The 16361-nt window shown below is 39.5% G+C and overlaps 1 protein-coding gene across 5 annotated transcripts in view; it reads left to right on the top strand.

Annotated features, from left to right (window-relative positions):
- The window catches only part of dock2 (dedicator of cytokinesis 2), a 116342-nt gene that overhangs the window by 33633 nt on the left and 66348 nt on the right, over positions 1-16361 (top strand). For all 5 annotated transcript variants that reach the window (XR_015063315.1, XM_085903732.1, XM_085903722.1 and 2 more), the window contains 14 exons: positions 319-400; positions 577-709; positions 1132-1207; positions 1435-1511; positions 2952-3202; positions 4029-4127; positions 4257-4329; positions 4582-4685; positions 6161-6362; positions 9676-9773; positions 10027-10116; positions 10197-10297; positions 12197-12331; positions 15709-15817. Coding sequence is in view for 4 of the 5 variants with exons in the window: in XM_085903732.1 (XP_085759858.1) it covers positions 319-400; positions 577-709; positions 1132-1207; positions 1435-1511; positions 2952-3202; positions 4029-4127; positions 4257-4329; positions 4582-4685; positions 6161-6362; positions 9676-9773; positions 10027-10116; positions 10197-10297; positions 12197-12331; positions 15709-15817 (1630 nt within the window). In the remaining variant the exon portion in view is untranslated. The remainder of the gene's footprint in view (positions 1-318; positions 401-576; positions 710-1131; positions 1208-1434; positions 1512-2951; positions 3203-4028; positions 4128-4256; positions 4330-4581; positions 4686-6160; positions 6363-9675; positions 9774-10026; positions 10117-10196; positions 10298-12196; positions 12332-15708; positions 15818-16361) is intronic.

The following is a 16361-nucleotide window of genomic DNA, read 5'->3' as shown; positions in this document are numbered from 1 at the left end:
AGGAAGATTAAAATTAGTGACTCAATATTGTTTGATGGAATTTTCATAACACTATTCTCAGTCGCAAATCCATCTGAAATTCACTCTGAATCCTTTATATTGAGAAATGTTGCCTTACTTCACTGTTAATGTAAGGTATTCAAATGTACATCAACAGATATCACTGTAGTAGTGATTAATCAAATTTATTTGAAAATATCCTTTCTATTATTCCTACTGTATACTTCATTTAGAGTAACCCAAGTGGAACACACACTTTGACTGGTTGGCTTTTTTTGTCCATGTGTTTATTTCATAAGCTGTTGTTCTCTTCTGCAGTGAGAACTATCTAATTCGGTGGGGCAGCAAAGGCTTCCCTAAAGAAATTGACATGCTCAACAACCTGAAGGTTGTCTTTACGGTAAGTGACCACAAGGGGACAATAGTGCTCTACTTAATCCTCAAATACTTTCCATTTTACCTTAAATTGCCCTCAGACGACCATTTATCAGACTTGGGTGTTGATTATTGCACATTCTTGCACTTAAAGGGCCTGCACTCCCTCTCACTCTCTGTGTGTGTCTTTTTTTCTGGTAGGATTTAGGGAATAAGGACCTAAGCAGGGAGAAGATTTACCTCATCTGTCAGATCGTCCGAGTGGGCAGAATGGACCTGAAAGAAAGCAACAAAAAGTGTACTCAGGGTCTCAGACGTCCTTTTGGAGTGGCAGGTATGCAAAACAACATACAAATATGAAAATATGCAAATTGGATTAAAAAGAGGAGCTTGGTCCCAGTATGTAAGTGTAAATAGTTTAGTCTATTTTAGTCCTGTCATTTCAGTCTAGAGTGTCCCCCACCTTTTGGCCTAAGGTAGCTGGGATAAGGTCTAGCTCACCTGCAATTGCACTAGAAATTAACAGAAATAAAAATGTTGCAGCCTCTTTTTATTTTTACTGATGACCTTAAAGTTCGTCTCTTGCATTAAGAACATTTACAGCATGTACAGTAAACTGACACTGTGTAACTGTGAGTTGCCAAGTCATAAGTCAGTACATACAAGTCAGTCATGTATACATAAAATGTATAGTTTATATTTGCTTTTTTCTTCTTCTATGATATTGTCACGAGAGACAATTTTCTTGTTTCCCAGTAATGGACATCAGTGACCTCATCAAAGGAAAGGTTGAATGCGACGAGGAGAAGCAGTTTTTCATCCCATTCTTTCCGTATGTGCACTTTCTTCTTTTTTGTGAATCTTTGGTCTTTTTGAAAGTCAAATGTCATTTTGTATGCCGAAAGACCTCTGCATCAGTGCGCTTCATCGGTAATGTATTCATGCTTGTGCATGTGTGTGTGTGTGTGTGTGTGTGTGTGTGCGCGCGTGTGCGAGTGTGTGTGCATGTGTGTGTGTGTGTGTGTGTGTGTGTGTGTGCGTGCGCATGTGTGTGTGCAGAGTTGTAGCTGAGAACGACTTTCTCCACACCTTTCTGAACAAAGTGACCACGTCCCGGGGAGACAGTGGCGGCCAAGGTACAGTCTTGCTGTGAGCACTCATGCCAGCCATGTGACATACTGAGATTTTTTTCAGATATTTTTTTTCCTTACAAAGTGGCTCTATTTCAACATGAACTTGACCTTTTAAAAAAAAAAAAAAAAAGTTTATTTTTTATTTTTTTACTGTCACTTGAATAGTGTGGAATTGACAGAATCATGAATTAAAAACTTTGAAAAATAATTTCCAATAAAGTTCCAAACTGAAATAAGTACTACAGACTAATCTTCAGTTTGGGTTCCATAGATTTATGTCCAGCTGCAGAGCAGTCAGTTCCTCACCAGTCACAAGCCTCACCGCAAGTCACCCTAATGAGTACAAGTGCTATAATCCCTAATTAAGACACCAAATGGACATTAGAGGTTCCACTGCATTGGTTATATTTGAAATAACAGTTTATACAAAGAGGTTGCCTAAAATCAGTCTTTCATCCTTACTTTAGATTTTTTCACCAGCGTAACCTCATTTTTTCATTCACTTTTTAAATATTATATTTATATATATTAGATTTAAAATATATAAATTTTCAAATATTCAAACATACTGCTCATGTTACTTGCAATTCTTTACCATGATGTTATCATCTTTCAAATGTGGTAAATTGCCTCCTAACTTTGTGTGATTATGGGGATCTGAAATATTTAAGTTCAGAATGAATAATATTGTCTTACTTCGAACTTAGTCCATACAATTTTTGTAAAATATAATTTATAAATAATTGTATAAGTAAAATGTAGATACAATTTGACTAGTATAATCTGTTTTATTTTTCATTGTGGTTGGTTTGTATTGTTTAAAACCTCCCACAGCACATAACACAGATGCTGTGTGTGCATAAAGGTTGTTTCTAAAATATACTAACTGTAAGATTTCAACTCAGAATTAATCTTATCACCAAACCACAGCAGATCGGTACAAATAATAAGAAAATAATTCTTCAGATTCATGAATTTTTCAGTTTTATATTTTGTCTTTCAGCATCAATAAACATTATAAAATGCCCAAATTGCTCTTCCTCTATTTGGTGCAACCGTTATGGCAAACCATTGCCAGAAGTAAAACTAAACTGATAATACAGTTATACACAAACAGATTTAAAGCTGCAGTTGTATTATTAATAGCATCCACCCATCTATCCATTATTTTTTAATGACAAATATTCTTTCACTCTACTGGAAATGTGCAAAGTGTTCAATTTTTTTTCTTTGGCCTGTTTAGGCGTTATGATTGAGAAGGCAATGTGAGATAAGAGGAGAAAAACACTGACACATTATTTTTCTTAGCTAGTGAAAATATATAATCAAAAGGCTATAATGCACCAGGACTTGATTGACTTAATTGACTGAATGATTTCCTGTCTCAATTATGTATGTACACAGTAAAATAGTGACCAGACATTTAAAATGTGGTCTTTCCAGGACTCTGGGTGACCATGAAGGCCCTGGTTGGTGACATCGTCCAAATTCGCAAAGAATATCCTCACCTGGTAGACCGCAGCACTATGGTTGCACGCAAGCTGGGCTTCCCTGAGATCATCATGCCGGGTGATGTGCGCAATGACATCTACCTCACGCTGCAAGGCGGCGACTTCGACAAATACAACAAGACCACGCAGAAAAACGTGGAGGTCATCATGTGCGTGTGTGATGAGAAGGGCAAGGTCGTACAGGTGAGCAACAGGAGACGTAATAGGAAAGTGATGGAGCATCTACACCCACCTTCATTCATCCTAATTCAATAACCACGCAAAAGACATGACTTTACAAGATAATAATGTACAATTTTGTTTGACATTGAAATTTCACTTGCAAATGATCAAGTATTTTTTCCATTGCGACAACTCTCAATGGTCACTTTAGGAAGGACACTTGCCTAGTGAAATTTTGTGCAAGAACTGTATTGAAAAAAACATCATCCTTTCAAAGTACAGCAGATCCCTGCTATTTGCAAGAAATAAAACCTGGGCTGTCTCTGAATCGCGAACATCGTCATTTATTCTCATTTAAATTCCTAATCATTCATTACTTATCACACGTCACTGAAAACAGGCTGAGAATCACTGCTTTAAATAACTAATATTTGAAGACAAATGGTGCAGCAACACAGGCAGAGAGAGCATATAACATTGATCACAGGTAATTATAATTATTATATTAAAACTATGAGTGGTATTACTGTAGCCGTCTTTGTTAATTAAGAGTGTTCCTATTATACTGCTGCTTGTTTAAGGACCAGAAGAACGAGTAGTACAATTTTGATTGAATGAAATCACTGAATCAGGATTTACAAATACCTCCTTCACATCGAATTTGATTATTACGATGTTATGATTTTTCTAATAAAAAATGTATATGTATCATTTCCATTCATTTCAATGGGGAAAGCTGAATTGAGATATGAATGATTCCGGTTAAGAGCATAGTCACAGTGTCGTCGTACTGTGGACTTGACATCAATCATCTGAATATGACATCTCCTTTTATCTACACTTCTAGAACTCCATCTGTCTCGGAGCAGGGGATAAGCCAACGAGTGAATACAGATCAGTCATCTATTACCAAGTCAAACAACCCCGCTGGATGGAGACATTCAAGGTGTGTTGTTGTTGCAGATGTACCATTATTTACTTTGCCTTTCACTTCTGAAAGCTTTGTCATGAAAAGTATGAGCACAATGAGCAGGCTACAACTTTTTGAAAGATGATGTTTTTTCCTGTCCTCCAGGTGGCCGTCCCTCTGGAGGAAATGCATAGAATCCATCTTCGCTTCATGTTCAGACACCGCTCCTCTCAAGAGTGTGAGTTTGACAGTCGTCTGGTTACAGTACACCCCCCCCCCCCCCCTGCATCTTCTCCCTCCTCCCCCTTCCCCTGAGCATAATGTGACATGGTAAAGGACAAAAAGATTGGAAGCAATTTGCAAATGACCCAAGAAGTCATTACACACACACTTGATTATACAGGAAGCTGTCATGTCCCTCTCGGCCACTCATTCCTTTATTTCCCCGATGTGCTCTCTTGCCATCTCTGTCCTCTACGTGGTGCTGCAGCCAAGGACAAGAGTGAAAAAAAGTTTGCCATGGCCTTTGTCCGCCTGATGAAGAATGATGGGACGGTTCTACAGGATGGACTCCATGACCTTGTGGTCTTCAAGGTTAGGATTTAAGAGTATTTTGAAAATGACTTTAAATTGGAAGAGCAAAGAGCAGTCACCTATGCCTCTCGTATTAAAGTAGGTCAGACTTGATGCGCGGTGAATACTTGAAGAAATGATGTACCATCAGTCAAATCATGATAAACGCTGACTATCATTGACCAAATCACAGATTTTTTTGTATCATCTTACTGAGCATAATGGTGGCCTCACAGTTCTGCAGTTGGGGGTTCAAATTCGTGTTCTGGCCTTTTTGTGTTGTGTGTCTGTTATCTGCCAGCCCTCTCCCACTTTCTAAAGACAGGTTCAATGAAGCCTGTAAATTATCCAGCATAGCGAATGGCAAGTGGATCTTAAATTTGCCTTTGTGTAACCTGTAATTGGCTGGCAATCATTCAATTGCCTCTCGTTCGAGAATCAAACAAGATACTCCTGTACCAAAAAGTTTTTTTTTTTTTTTTTTTTAAACATGATGTCCACACAAGACAAAAAAAATTCATTAGCTAGCCAGGCTTAATATATTCTCCATGCTACCATAACCAAGTTAAGATACATAATAATAATGCTAAAAAATAGTATAGAAGTTTAATCGGTTTTGTCTTCAGTATTAATTAAAAACAATTCAAAGAATTCTCCTCCATTAAAGGTTTATATTATAAAAAGTGTCCTAATCCAAAATGTCTGCATTTTACACTGACTATTTACCCCGTAAAAGAAGCAGGTGTATGGTAGCCTATGTCTGAATGTGACATTCGGCCTACCCAAACAGGCTGAGAGAAGCTAAATAGATTTCCTGGTTAATGAGTGCTGGTAAAACTGAGTCCACTTATTGATTAAATGTCAACTGAAGTGAAGATTAATTACTCGTGATGTACTCTGCGACCAAATAGATGATCTCTCTGTTCCCTGTTGCTCAATATTATCAAAGCACTCTTCTCAATCTCTGTACCACGACAAGCCCCTAGCCCCCCCCCCACACACGCACACACTTACACGCGCACACACTTACACGCGCACACACACACACACACACACACACACACACACACACACACACACACACACGCACATCCAATTTAATAAAATTGAAGTTAATCTTAAACTATCAGAGGGCGTGCAAATTAAGTTGGAAATCCACCCATTATTTATAGCGCTTGTCCTCATTAGAGTTAGCTGCAGCTTCCCCTAGCTGATTTTAGGTGTGAGGGAGGGACTGGTCACCAGTCAATCGCAGGGCTCATATGTTGGATACAAAAATTCTACACACCATTGGCCGAGTGCCAAATTTTTGTAGAATATAAACTCCACGCAGGAAGGCTGCAACTGTGATTCAAAACCTGAACCTCAGAAGTGTAAGGCAAGTGTGCTAATCACTTGTTCACCATGCTGCCCAATGTTAAACAAAAAATAAATAAAAACAAGACGAGATTGTGTTTAGGGCATTTAATTATAATATATGCACATTGGTGTCATAGGGTGACAGCAAGCGCATGGAGGATGTGAACTGCTACTTGACCTTGCCCTCCACCCGCCACCACTATGGAGACCTCCACAAGGGGGCTGTACTGAGCCGCAGCACCAGCAATGTGAGTGGGGTCACTGGGGGCCTGTCTGTCAGCTCGAGAGACGGCTTCACCATTTCCACCCTGGTCTGCTCCACCAAGCTTACTCAGAATGGTAACTGCATGTGTATGGGTGTGTGCGTGTGTGTGTGTGTTGTCTTGCTCGTCTGGCCGCAAAAGAGTGACAAAATATGATATGCTGTAAATCCAAACTACAGTGAACCCTTATTTATTGCGGTTGATCTGTTCCCGACCCACCTGTGATGGATGTAAATCCAGGATTTGAGGCGATCATATTACTTAATTCACCCTCCTACATGTTTTAAAGGGCAAGTGAAATACTATTTTTTTTTTTATAAAAATAAAATAAAAATTATTTGTGGCCCTACCTGTTTTCTGAGTTTGGTCATGTAAACTGAGCCATGATTGGCTATTACCTGAGCCCTGAGCAATTGTGGTGTCATTATCAGTCAACAGCAAGTGGGAAAATGTTTGCTGAGATGGATAAAAATGTGTGGATTTTCACACTTACTTTACATTTCACACATGCCAGAGTTCAGACAAGTGGGACCACAGAGAACATATTGTACACAGCATTTTACGATTGACTTCCTCTTTAAGCGCATTTAAACATATTCAAACACACTTTTTAACTATTTTTAGCACACTTTCTCACTCACCCTGTCAAGAAATTGGAGACTATCATATGGCATAACTTGGAGGAAATTAATATGCAAATCTAGATCACAGTTCTCCAAATAAGTGGCAACACACGCTTGTTACCAGCTATTTGTTCCTCACTGTTCAAGATTATTGTCAAACTGACACATGATACAAAAGAGAATTCCACATTGTATTTTGACAACGTTGACAGTGTGAATGAATTAGTTTTTTTAATCCATCCGCACTCATTTTCATATTTGGTTCTAGATGGGATACATGGCAGATTTTTTGCAACCTCAGAACAGCCAGGTCGCATATCCAAACTAAATGTTGTTCAAAGCCCCAGATGTGCAGGAGTGGGAGTTCCAAATTGTCCGTGAATCTGTAATATTGTTTTGACTGACAGTAATTACTTATTTCTACTCTTTTAATCCCACTGAAAAACATGAATAATCAAGTGGACATTCAAGTAGAACAAAGTAATTCAGCCACATGGATGTTTTATTTATTATGCATGGCGCGACATGATCTTTAGTAGACATCTTGAGCGATTGAAAAGCTTCGCCTCATTTTCTAAAAATTTGTATTCCTCTTCTCACATCGTTCCTCTGCTGATAAAATGATGAACCCCCCCAGACTCAACCACATTTACTTCCATAAACACATTTACTTCCCTAAACACTTTGTTATGAGTGACGTCTCTTCTCCTGGGCACGTGGGTCTCTGCGGGACGCATTTGGGTCACACACTAGATCGGCTGAGGTCGCATTTAATATGTGAGCTGAAGTCTTAAATACATCCAAATTGAGCGGTAAAACGTGCAGTGTGAACCTAGTCAACTTGCTAACGTCACCTCTTTGCACTATTCATTTCAACCACAAAAATAGCCATGTCTGTCTGCCATTAATCCAAGCAACAGAAGAGTCAATTAGCCAGTCCCTCAGTTAACGGTTTGGTTTTCCATGACATTTACTTTTTAATCAATTTACCTATTGAAATGCAAATTACGGCCAGTGTTCAGTCTCGTTTCTAAGCAATTAACCTTGTGTGACATGCTCTTTTTGACTGACAATTCACAGAGTCAGACTAAAGCAGTAGAGAAGGTTAAAATCATCAGTCAACATAATCATTATCACAAACCTCTGTTTTCCCATGTAAAGGTTTGTTTCCTGTAATTTCTTTAGAATAAAACAGACTCAAAAATTATTCTCACACCGAAAGTAGCTTTTCAGTGCTGAGTTTCCTTTGCACTCATGCATTCATGAGTACAACCAGCAAATAAGTGGGCCACTGATTTTTACTCTGTGTGTACAGCTGGGAAAAAGTAATATAGGTTAGAGAAGATGGGGAGAAACATCTCTTCACCACATTCTTGGCCATTTTCCACACAGACATTTTCCGTCTATATGAAACTGAATTGTATTCAAACTCCCCCAAAACGTCTGAAAATGTATTAGCCTCCTCTACTGTTGGAACGTTATTAGTGCAGTCACGCATGGACATGGGAATTATTATTGAAAGGTGTCCCGCCCAGCTCCAAAGAAGCAATCTGCAAATCTGGCATACAAGAAAAACACATGTGGGACGTACTAATCAGTCCTTACTTTCAATGGGGAATTATGTCAAAACCACCACAATGTGACAGTATATTGACATTTGTAACATTACACATTAAATATCACAGTAATGAAAGTACACCTTTTTTTCCACAATCCCCAAGCACTGGTATATTTCACTACAATTAAAAAATTAAATTTTTTGTCATTTCCTTAAATCTATCGATAATATCACCCTGATTTTGGCTTTTCTTCCCCACAAAAACATGTGTGTTATTCCCAATAAGAAGATAAAGTGTGATGTCAGGGCGAAATGTCCTTTAACAGACCTGTTTCAGAGAACCTATTGTGTGCCTCGGTGTGTCATGCAGCATTCTGAAAGTTATTATGATATGAGCTGAGGGGAAGGTCTCGTTCTGTAATTGTGATCTTGTCTGCCTGTTTCCTAATTAGAATGACTCCAGGTACATTGTTATTGTTTTAAACCACATGATTGTATTTTAACAATGGCAAATAAGTTATACAGTATGATGTGATACACTATTAGTGTCCTGTGCTGTCCTACACAGGCTGGCCGCCGACATATATAGTTCACCACATATCCACCAATATGTTGTATACACACACTTTCCCGCATGCCAGCCAGTAAAGTAAATCTGACACAGGTGCCAAGCAACAGCTGTTACCAGGGAAGCAAGTCCATCACCATAATGAACATTAACCTTTGTTTCAATCACCTACATCGCAGGCATTTCTCCCTCTCTCTCTCTTTCGCTCTCTCGCTCTCTCGCTCTCTCGCTCTCTCAGCATATCACCAGGGTTGTTTAAGGTCAACCACCAGATGTGTAGTTTGATATGTCACATATGTCTTTAAATGTTGTCAATTTACCTCCTTCTAGTCAGTGACTTTTGTTTTCTCTGCTACGCTTCTAAATATCGTTAGTTGTTGTCTTTTGTGATTTTTTTTGGGGGTGAAATGACACTGAGGTTTAATTCATTATACAGTACACTGCAAAGTCACCAGCTGAGGAAGTCAAGCGAAACAAGACTTGACACACCTCACCAAATCTCCACAAAGTTGCCAGCAAACAATACAAAACAAATAAATAGAAAGTCCTGGAAGTCATTGACATTTCCAAAGTTTTATTCAATATTTATTCTGAAACGAGACAAAGCCTAGAGTTGAGAGATAAACTGCTCTCGTTGCAGTGGGTCTGCTGGGGCTTCTTAAATGGAGGACTCAGCCTGAACTCCTGCGAGAAAACCTGGAAAAACTGAAACTCATCGATGGAGAGGAAGTAGTCAAGGTCAGAAACACTCTTTGCTTGGCACAGTGCCAGGATTCTCCACCCCTCCCTGTGCTTAACCAATAAATGGGGATGGGGAGAAAAATAATCGATTAATCTGACTTCAGTTACTTCATATTTAAATATATCGGAGAGGCCGAATTAGGCACACCAATTTCTGTGGGGCAGTAGCACCCCGTTAGCATCGGTGTAGTGCCATGTGTGACGTTTCCGTGCATGTTTCCACTCAGCATCCTTTCTACCTTGTATGTAGTTCCTGCAGGACACCTTGGATGCTTTGTTCAACATCATGATGGAGCACTCTCAGACGGATGACTACGACATTCTCGTGTTTGACGCCTTGGTGAGCCAAGTCCAAAGTGTCATCCATCCGACTAGTTGACATGGATTCTCATGCTTCTTTTTTTGTTTGTTTTCCACAAGATCTATATAATCAGTCTGATCGCAGACAGAAAATTTCAGCATTTTAACACTGTGTTGGAGGCCTACATCAAGCAGCATTTCAGCGCCACATTAGCCTACAAGTAGGTTAAATTTTGATTCATGAGCCTTTTTCTTTGGTTGGTATTCCTTTTTCGAATGGTGGACACACTGATTGAAAAAGAAATTGCTTAAAACAAAAGAACAAAACTGGGGCAAAATTAGGGCTGTCACTATTGTATTGTTTTTAAATGATTCTTTTTAATAAATTAAACAAATAATCAGATACAGTCTTATTTGCAATAAAGCATATTATTTTTTTCCCCCGATTACTGTTTATTATCCAATTACGTTTGTTCATTTGGTACTCGTAGAAGTGATTAAAAATAATTAAACAACTGCTAAGTAATATTGCACAAAAAGGATTGATGTTCATTGTTTACTAAAGTAAAAGCACATGTTTGTTTTGTATATTTTTTCTGTATGTATGTACATATGTATGTACGCATGTATGTATGTATAAACAAAATGCATGTAAACATATATAGTATGTACACATTACTGGAAGGCATATTTTTAAAACAACAGGTAGCACACGGGATAAAAAAAAAAAACCCCAAGTGCATTAACAAATTCTCATTTGACCTACTTGCTATAAGAAGCAAGGACACCTTCTCATTGAATCTGATTCTTCATCAATTAGAACTCTCAAGTTAGTTGTCCTTTAAAATTATGTGCGCTCCATTAAAACGCCAATTTATTTTTGGCATTGCCTACGAGGATGTTTAAGGTCATGTCTATACGTCTTGTCAACACACAAGAGAAACTAAATCTTGTTCTTAATTATATTTATCCTGACAGTTCAGTCTAATGATTGTAGATTAGTTTTGGGGGGATTTTTTTTTGCAACCGGAGCGAGTGACTCAATTTCAGCTCCAGTTTTAACATTACAATCTAAAGGAAAACAAAACAAAGAAAACATTTTTGAGTACAATAAATTAATTAAACTCCTGGGAATTTCTCGTGTTTCATAAAATAAAATATTTTTATTTCACTGCTTTTAAAGCTTTTGATGAACTATTAATAGCGTTTTTGATGAGGTACAAAATACATTAATTGATCTTTGGTTTATGGTTTTTACTGAGTAAAGATGGATAAATCATTTTGATGAATTGTTTTTTGTGTGTGAAGGGGTATGGTGTAAAGCTGTTGTAGGGCTCCTTGCCATCTCATCATCTGTTCTGGCCCTCTATCCCTCCCTTGCCAGTGTGCTGATGTTCACTCTCTTTAAAAGGGTCACTGCTGCTTGAAGCCCACAATCTTGCAGGATGTTATGCAAAACTCCCCTTTGCTACATTCAAAATTTCCCATCTTGGTTTCATAGACAGGAAAAATAAAATCCTGTCTGGTGCGCCTTTCAGTCATGCGGCAGAGACAAAACTGGGGAAGACTTAATGGTAATAAAGATGGTCATATTTTTAACTGCGGCCGGATAGCTGTGAGGCAAGATTAGAGTCGATTTAGGGAGGCTTTTATTGTTTAAGAGGATTAAATATAGTTTGTGGCATTCCTCGTTGGCATCACAAAGCCATAAGTCGAAGACCTCTGGAGGCCCATGTTTTTATTTATAAGTTTGGTTTGACAGCTTGCTGGAGGATAAAGACCATTTCATTAGGTACACTTGCAGAAACCAGAAAGAGACTTTACCTAAAATGTTGACAAGTGTTTATTATTGTGATTAAAATTAGCGCTGAGTGGTCTTGAATGCTGTATTGTATGTGCTATTGACGTATGTGTTATGCACTGTATATTTTTTTTCAACTATACCCATCACAAATGCTGTGAACTATGTGAGAGGGAGTCAGCTCAGGTGTGAAAACTATTTTCCCCTCGACTAGTCCCTCCTTCACTTTTACACTTCTTCCCTGTGCTATAAAAGTGAAAATGGAGTTATTGAAAAGTTAAAGGATCATTTGCGCTTTTCTTTTTCTTGTCTCTTGCAGGAAGTTGATGTCTGTGCTGAAGAGGTACCTGGACATCTCCAGTCGAGGGGAGCACTGTGAGGCCATTCTGCGAACTCTCAAAGCTCTGGAGTACATCTTCAAGTTCATCGTCCGTTCCCGCATGCTCTACTCCCAGTGAGTGTGTTGTGTGCTTTTTATTCACTGATCACCCTAATGAGTTGTAAATTATTTGAGCGTGCCACCTACATGCCAGTAATCCTGCATCACTCTAATCAACTTTGACAAGCAAACCAAGGGTGTTGCTTACAGTGTCCTTGAGGTTAATATGCATTGAGGGCAATGACAAGGGTCAAAATTAGAGTGCACGGCTGCAGTGTACCATAAGTAAGTAAGTAACCCTGGGTCATAAAATCAATAAGTACATCATATTTAAGTAAGTACTCCTAAATCTAGGTTTGACTGAGATATCGTTTTCTAATGTGCCCTACAACCAGGCCTGATGTAGTCTGTCTCTTGCCCAAAGTCCTCTGGTTTAGATGGTTTGGGAGGATGTAAAAGAATAGGTAAACATACTGTATGTCTTTGCCTGCATGTGACCTCACTTTCAGTTCAGTTTGTGGTTTATTCAAATATCTGTCTATGAAACTGAAATCCATTCATTCATCTTCCAAACCGCTTATCGGCGTGCTGGAGCGGGGTACACCCAGCACTTGTTGCCAGCCAATCACAGGGCATATATGGAGGAACAACCATTTACGCTCACAATCACACCTATGGGCAATTTGGAAAGGTAAATTGGCCTAATATGCATGTTTCTCAAATGTGGGAGGAAATCTGAGTTATCGGGGAAAACCCGCGCAGGCACGGGGGGAACATGCAAACTCCAGCCGGAATCGAACCATGCACATCTGAACTGTGAGGTGGACTTGTGCTCCACCATTTATGAAACTTGTGTAGTGCTATTAGATAGTCCACACGTATATTTAGATAAGCAATTGTTAATATCTTTGTCCTTGGAATTACCAATCCTTACAAGTTCCGAAAGCCCGCCTCCCCAGGGTGTCTATGAACCGATAAATGTGCTCCTATCTGTCGCTTGGCGACCACCTCAAAGTCGATAAGGCGCTGCTCCCTCTGCATTGAAACTTTTCATCTCTTTTTTTTTTTTTTTTACCCCTTCCGTCCTCCATGACCTGCAGCTATCATGGCTTTGTTGGATCTTGTTCTTTTTGTTTCTTTTTCCTCTTCTGAGCCCCCGCCCTGTTTCTCCTTCATGTCCTCCAACATCTATCGCTCTCGCCGTCTCGCAAGCAGGTTTCTCTTAGCACGTCAGTTCAGTCATTTAGAACTGATGTGGTCATAACTCATAGTTTGGTGTTGCTTTGTTGCTGCTTACCTCTAACTTTTGCTGCCTTTTTGTTCAGTCACCCCATCTTGTGTGTTTATTGTCCCCTTTTCATCATACTTCCCTCTTATCCATCTGTTGCTACCAACTTGTTTTTCAGCTTGTGGCAGGGTGTTGACTTTGAGTATGTGTCTGTGGAAAGCAATAGCCTGAGGTCACACAGACTCACACACACTGAGATGTTTTATTTATTAGGGACAAAGAGGCCAGTTCCTAACCAGAACCATTTATTGCTGCAGTTTTGTTTTCATTTCATCATGTATTTTGTATTTTGTACAGAATTTCGATTCAGTTTGGGAGGAACCTGCCTCATTATCCATACTGGGTGACTTTGAGCCAGGAGACCAAGTCAATGAATTGAATCCCACTGTTGGCAGAAAAGGAATACTTGGCATGAGTAAAGTTGTCTATTTGCATCTTTAAAAACCAAAACAAAATAGAACAAAACATTTTTTATTTGAATATTATACACTGAAATACAGTTTTTACTCATACCAAAGCCACCACTATTCATTCATTCATTTTCTGAACCGCTTTGTCCCCACGGGGGTCGCGGGCGTGCTGGAGCCTATCCCAGCCGTCATCAGGCAGTAGGCGGGGGACACCCTGAACCGGTTGCCAGCCAATCGCAGGGCACACAGAGACGAACAACCATCCGCACTCGCACTCATACCTAGGGACAATTTAGAGTCTTCAATCGGCCTACCAAGCATGTTTTTGGGATGCGGGAGGAAACCGGAGTGCCCGGAGAAAACCCACGCGGGCTCGGGGAGAACATGCAAACTCCACACAGGGAGGGCCGGAGGTGGAATCGAACCCGCACCCTCCTAACTGTGAGGCGGACGTGCTACTCACTGCTCCACCGAGCCGCACAAGCCAGAACTAATGGAGGAATATTTCTTTGCACCTTCTTGTGGCATTATGGGGTGAAACAGGCGGTCTAGAAAGTTTATGATTTAATCATAGAAGGAAGTGCTTTGGCACCATCTTTTTCCTATGTAAATACATCTTATTCAGTAAATTACAACTCATTGGAGAGATGCGAGTCTTCTTCTTGAGCACTGCCGGGATACCAGTAGGCAAGGCACCAAAACTCCACTTTCTCCCACCCATGTGTTTAAGTTATGATGTTTTCAAATCAATTACTGACGTAATTTTTGGTTTTTGTGAGTCTTATTTATTTGATGCTGTCCTGTTTGGCGGCTTAGGTGTGCATTGTGGGGTGGATCTTTGTGCCTTATTGTTCCAGAGAGCAGTTGCTGTGCAACAGGAGAGGCTGATGTACACCGTCTGTTGCATTTTGTATTGAGATGAATATTTATTGGAAATGCAGGTGGGCAGACCAAGATTTGAGAGGGGGTGACAGATGGAAAAAAGAGAATCCATAGCAGAAGAAACTAAACGACAAGTTGTAGTTTAGAGAAAAAAAAGAATGTCATGAGATTGTGGTACAGTTTTCTTGATTCTTTTTATACTGCCAAATCTAAACTCCACTTGTGCATGCAGCATGAAACATCAAGATTATACAAGTGCGTGTAATAAAAGCGTGAGCCGACTTCACACTACCACACACCATGTCGACATCATGGCAACACCTACAGCACACCTGAATAGGCCTGCTGGATTAAGCAGGACAATGCGTCTGTGATCAGAATAGTAGTCTCTATGCAGCCAAGTGACAATACTGCTGTGTATTACTGCCTGATCCCTCCCACACATGAACACCTGAGTTTGCAGTGTGCCACATGTTAATCCCCCACCTCCCCAGGCCCTCATAATTTTTATTGTAATTAACAATCGCAGAGCTCCAATGAATCACAAAGAATTCTAGATAGGCAGCAGAAAGAAGAGGGCAGAGATTCATGTCCGTATTTAGAAGGTTTTATCATTTGTTTGTTTATTTAATCATTTGCAATTTTACAACTAAATGTCAGTCACTGTATCCAAGTTCAAGATGAGGCCTTCATTGTCCAAATCAATGAGTGGATAAAATGAATGGCTATATTAAATGACTACAACATTGTGAGTAAAATTTCAAGTGATAATTTAATGGGATTTTTTACTCCAAGTCAAAGACCATACCATGATGCGATCTGGTTTTCAAGCGATACAGTACATTCACATTGTGACTGTATTGTCTCCACAGGCTTTACGTGGGCAATGAGCAGGCAGAGTTTGAAGAGTCGCTGAGGAAGCTTTTCGAGTCAATCAACAACCTGATGAGGACAGACTACACCACCACTCTGCTGTTGCGGGTAATTGCTTGCACTTTTCACCACACCACTAACTCTTCATTCTCATCATCATCATCATCATTGTAACCATTATCATCCTCCATAGATGGTTTTCTCCCCACGTATTCGCTTCAGAGATTGAAGCTTCTTTGGTGTTTCTTTGTTACTACTTTAATCAATTTCTACAAACCTTTTATAGGTTTACTGTATAAGTCTGTTGCTGCATTTGACAAGGACTAAGATCTTGGCTTCATTCGCAATAACAATATAGTTCTTGTACCAAAAGGCATTGTTACAACAAATGTAATCTTTGTGGGCCGCATATGTTGACTTTTTTTTCCACACTTCACTTCACACAGAGAACGTATTGTAATGCAGCATCTTATAGGTTTGTAAATGTGAATGGTGATGGCTAATGCACCACCTATCCTCCGTATAAAAATGGCATCCTTTCAAACATTCCTAAGAGACTCAAATGGTTTTGCCTCTGACAATTTCAATTCAATGTCCTGAGAAAGAAATGACCTGGATGAATAAGAATATACACAAGCAGATAGTACAACAT

This window comes from Syngnathus leptorhynchus, chromosome 2, assembly GCF_054491065.1.
Source record: "Syngnathus leptorhynchus isolate UIUO chromosome 2, UIUO_Slep, whole genome shotgun sequence".
Taxonomy (NCBI): Eukaryota; Metazoa; Chordata; class Actinopteri; order Syngnathiformes; family Syngnathidae; genus Syngnathus; species Syngnathus leptorhynchus.
The sequence above is the reverse complement of the archived record's forward strand: the minus strand, read 5'-3'. Positions and strand labels throughout refer to the sequence as shown.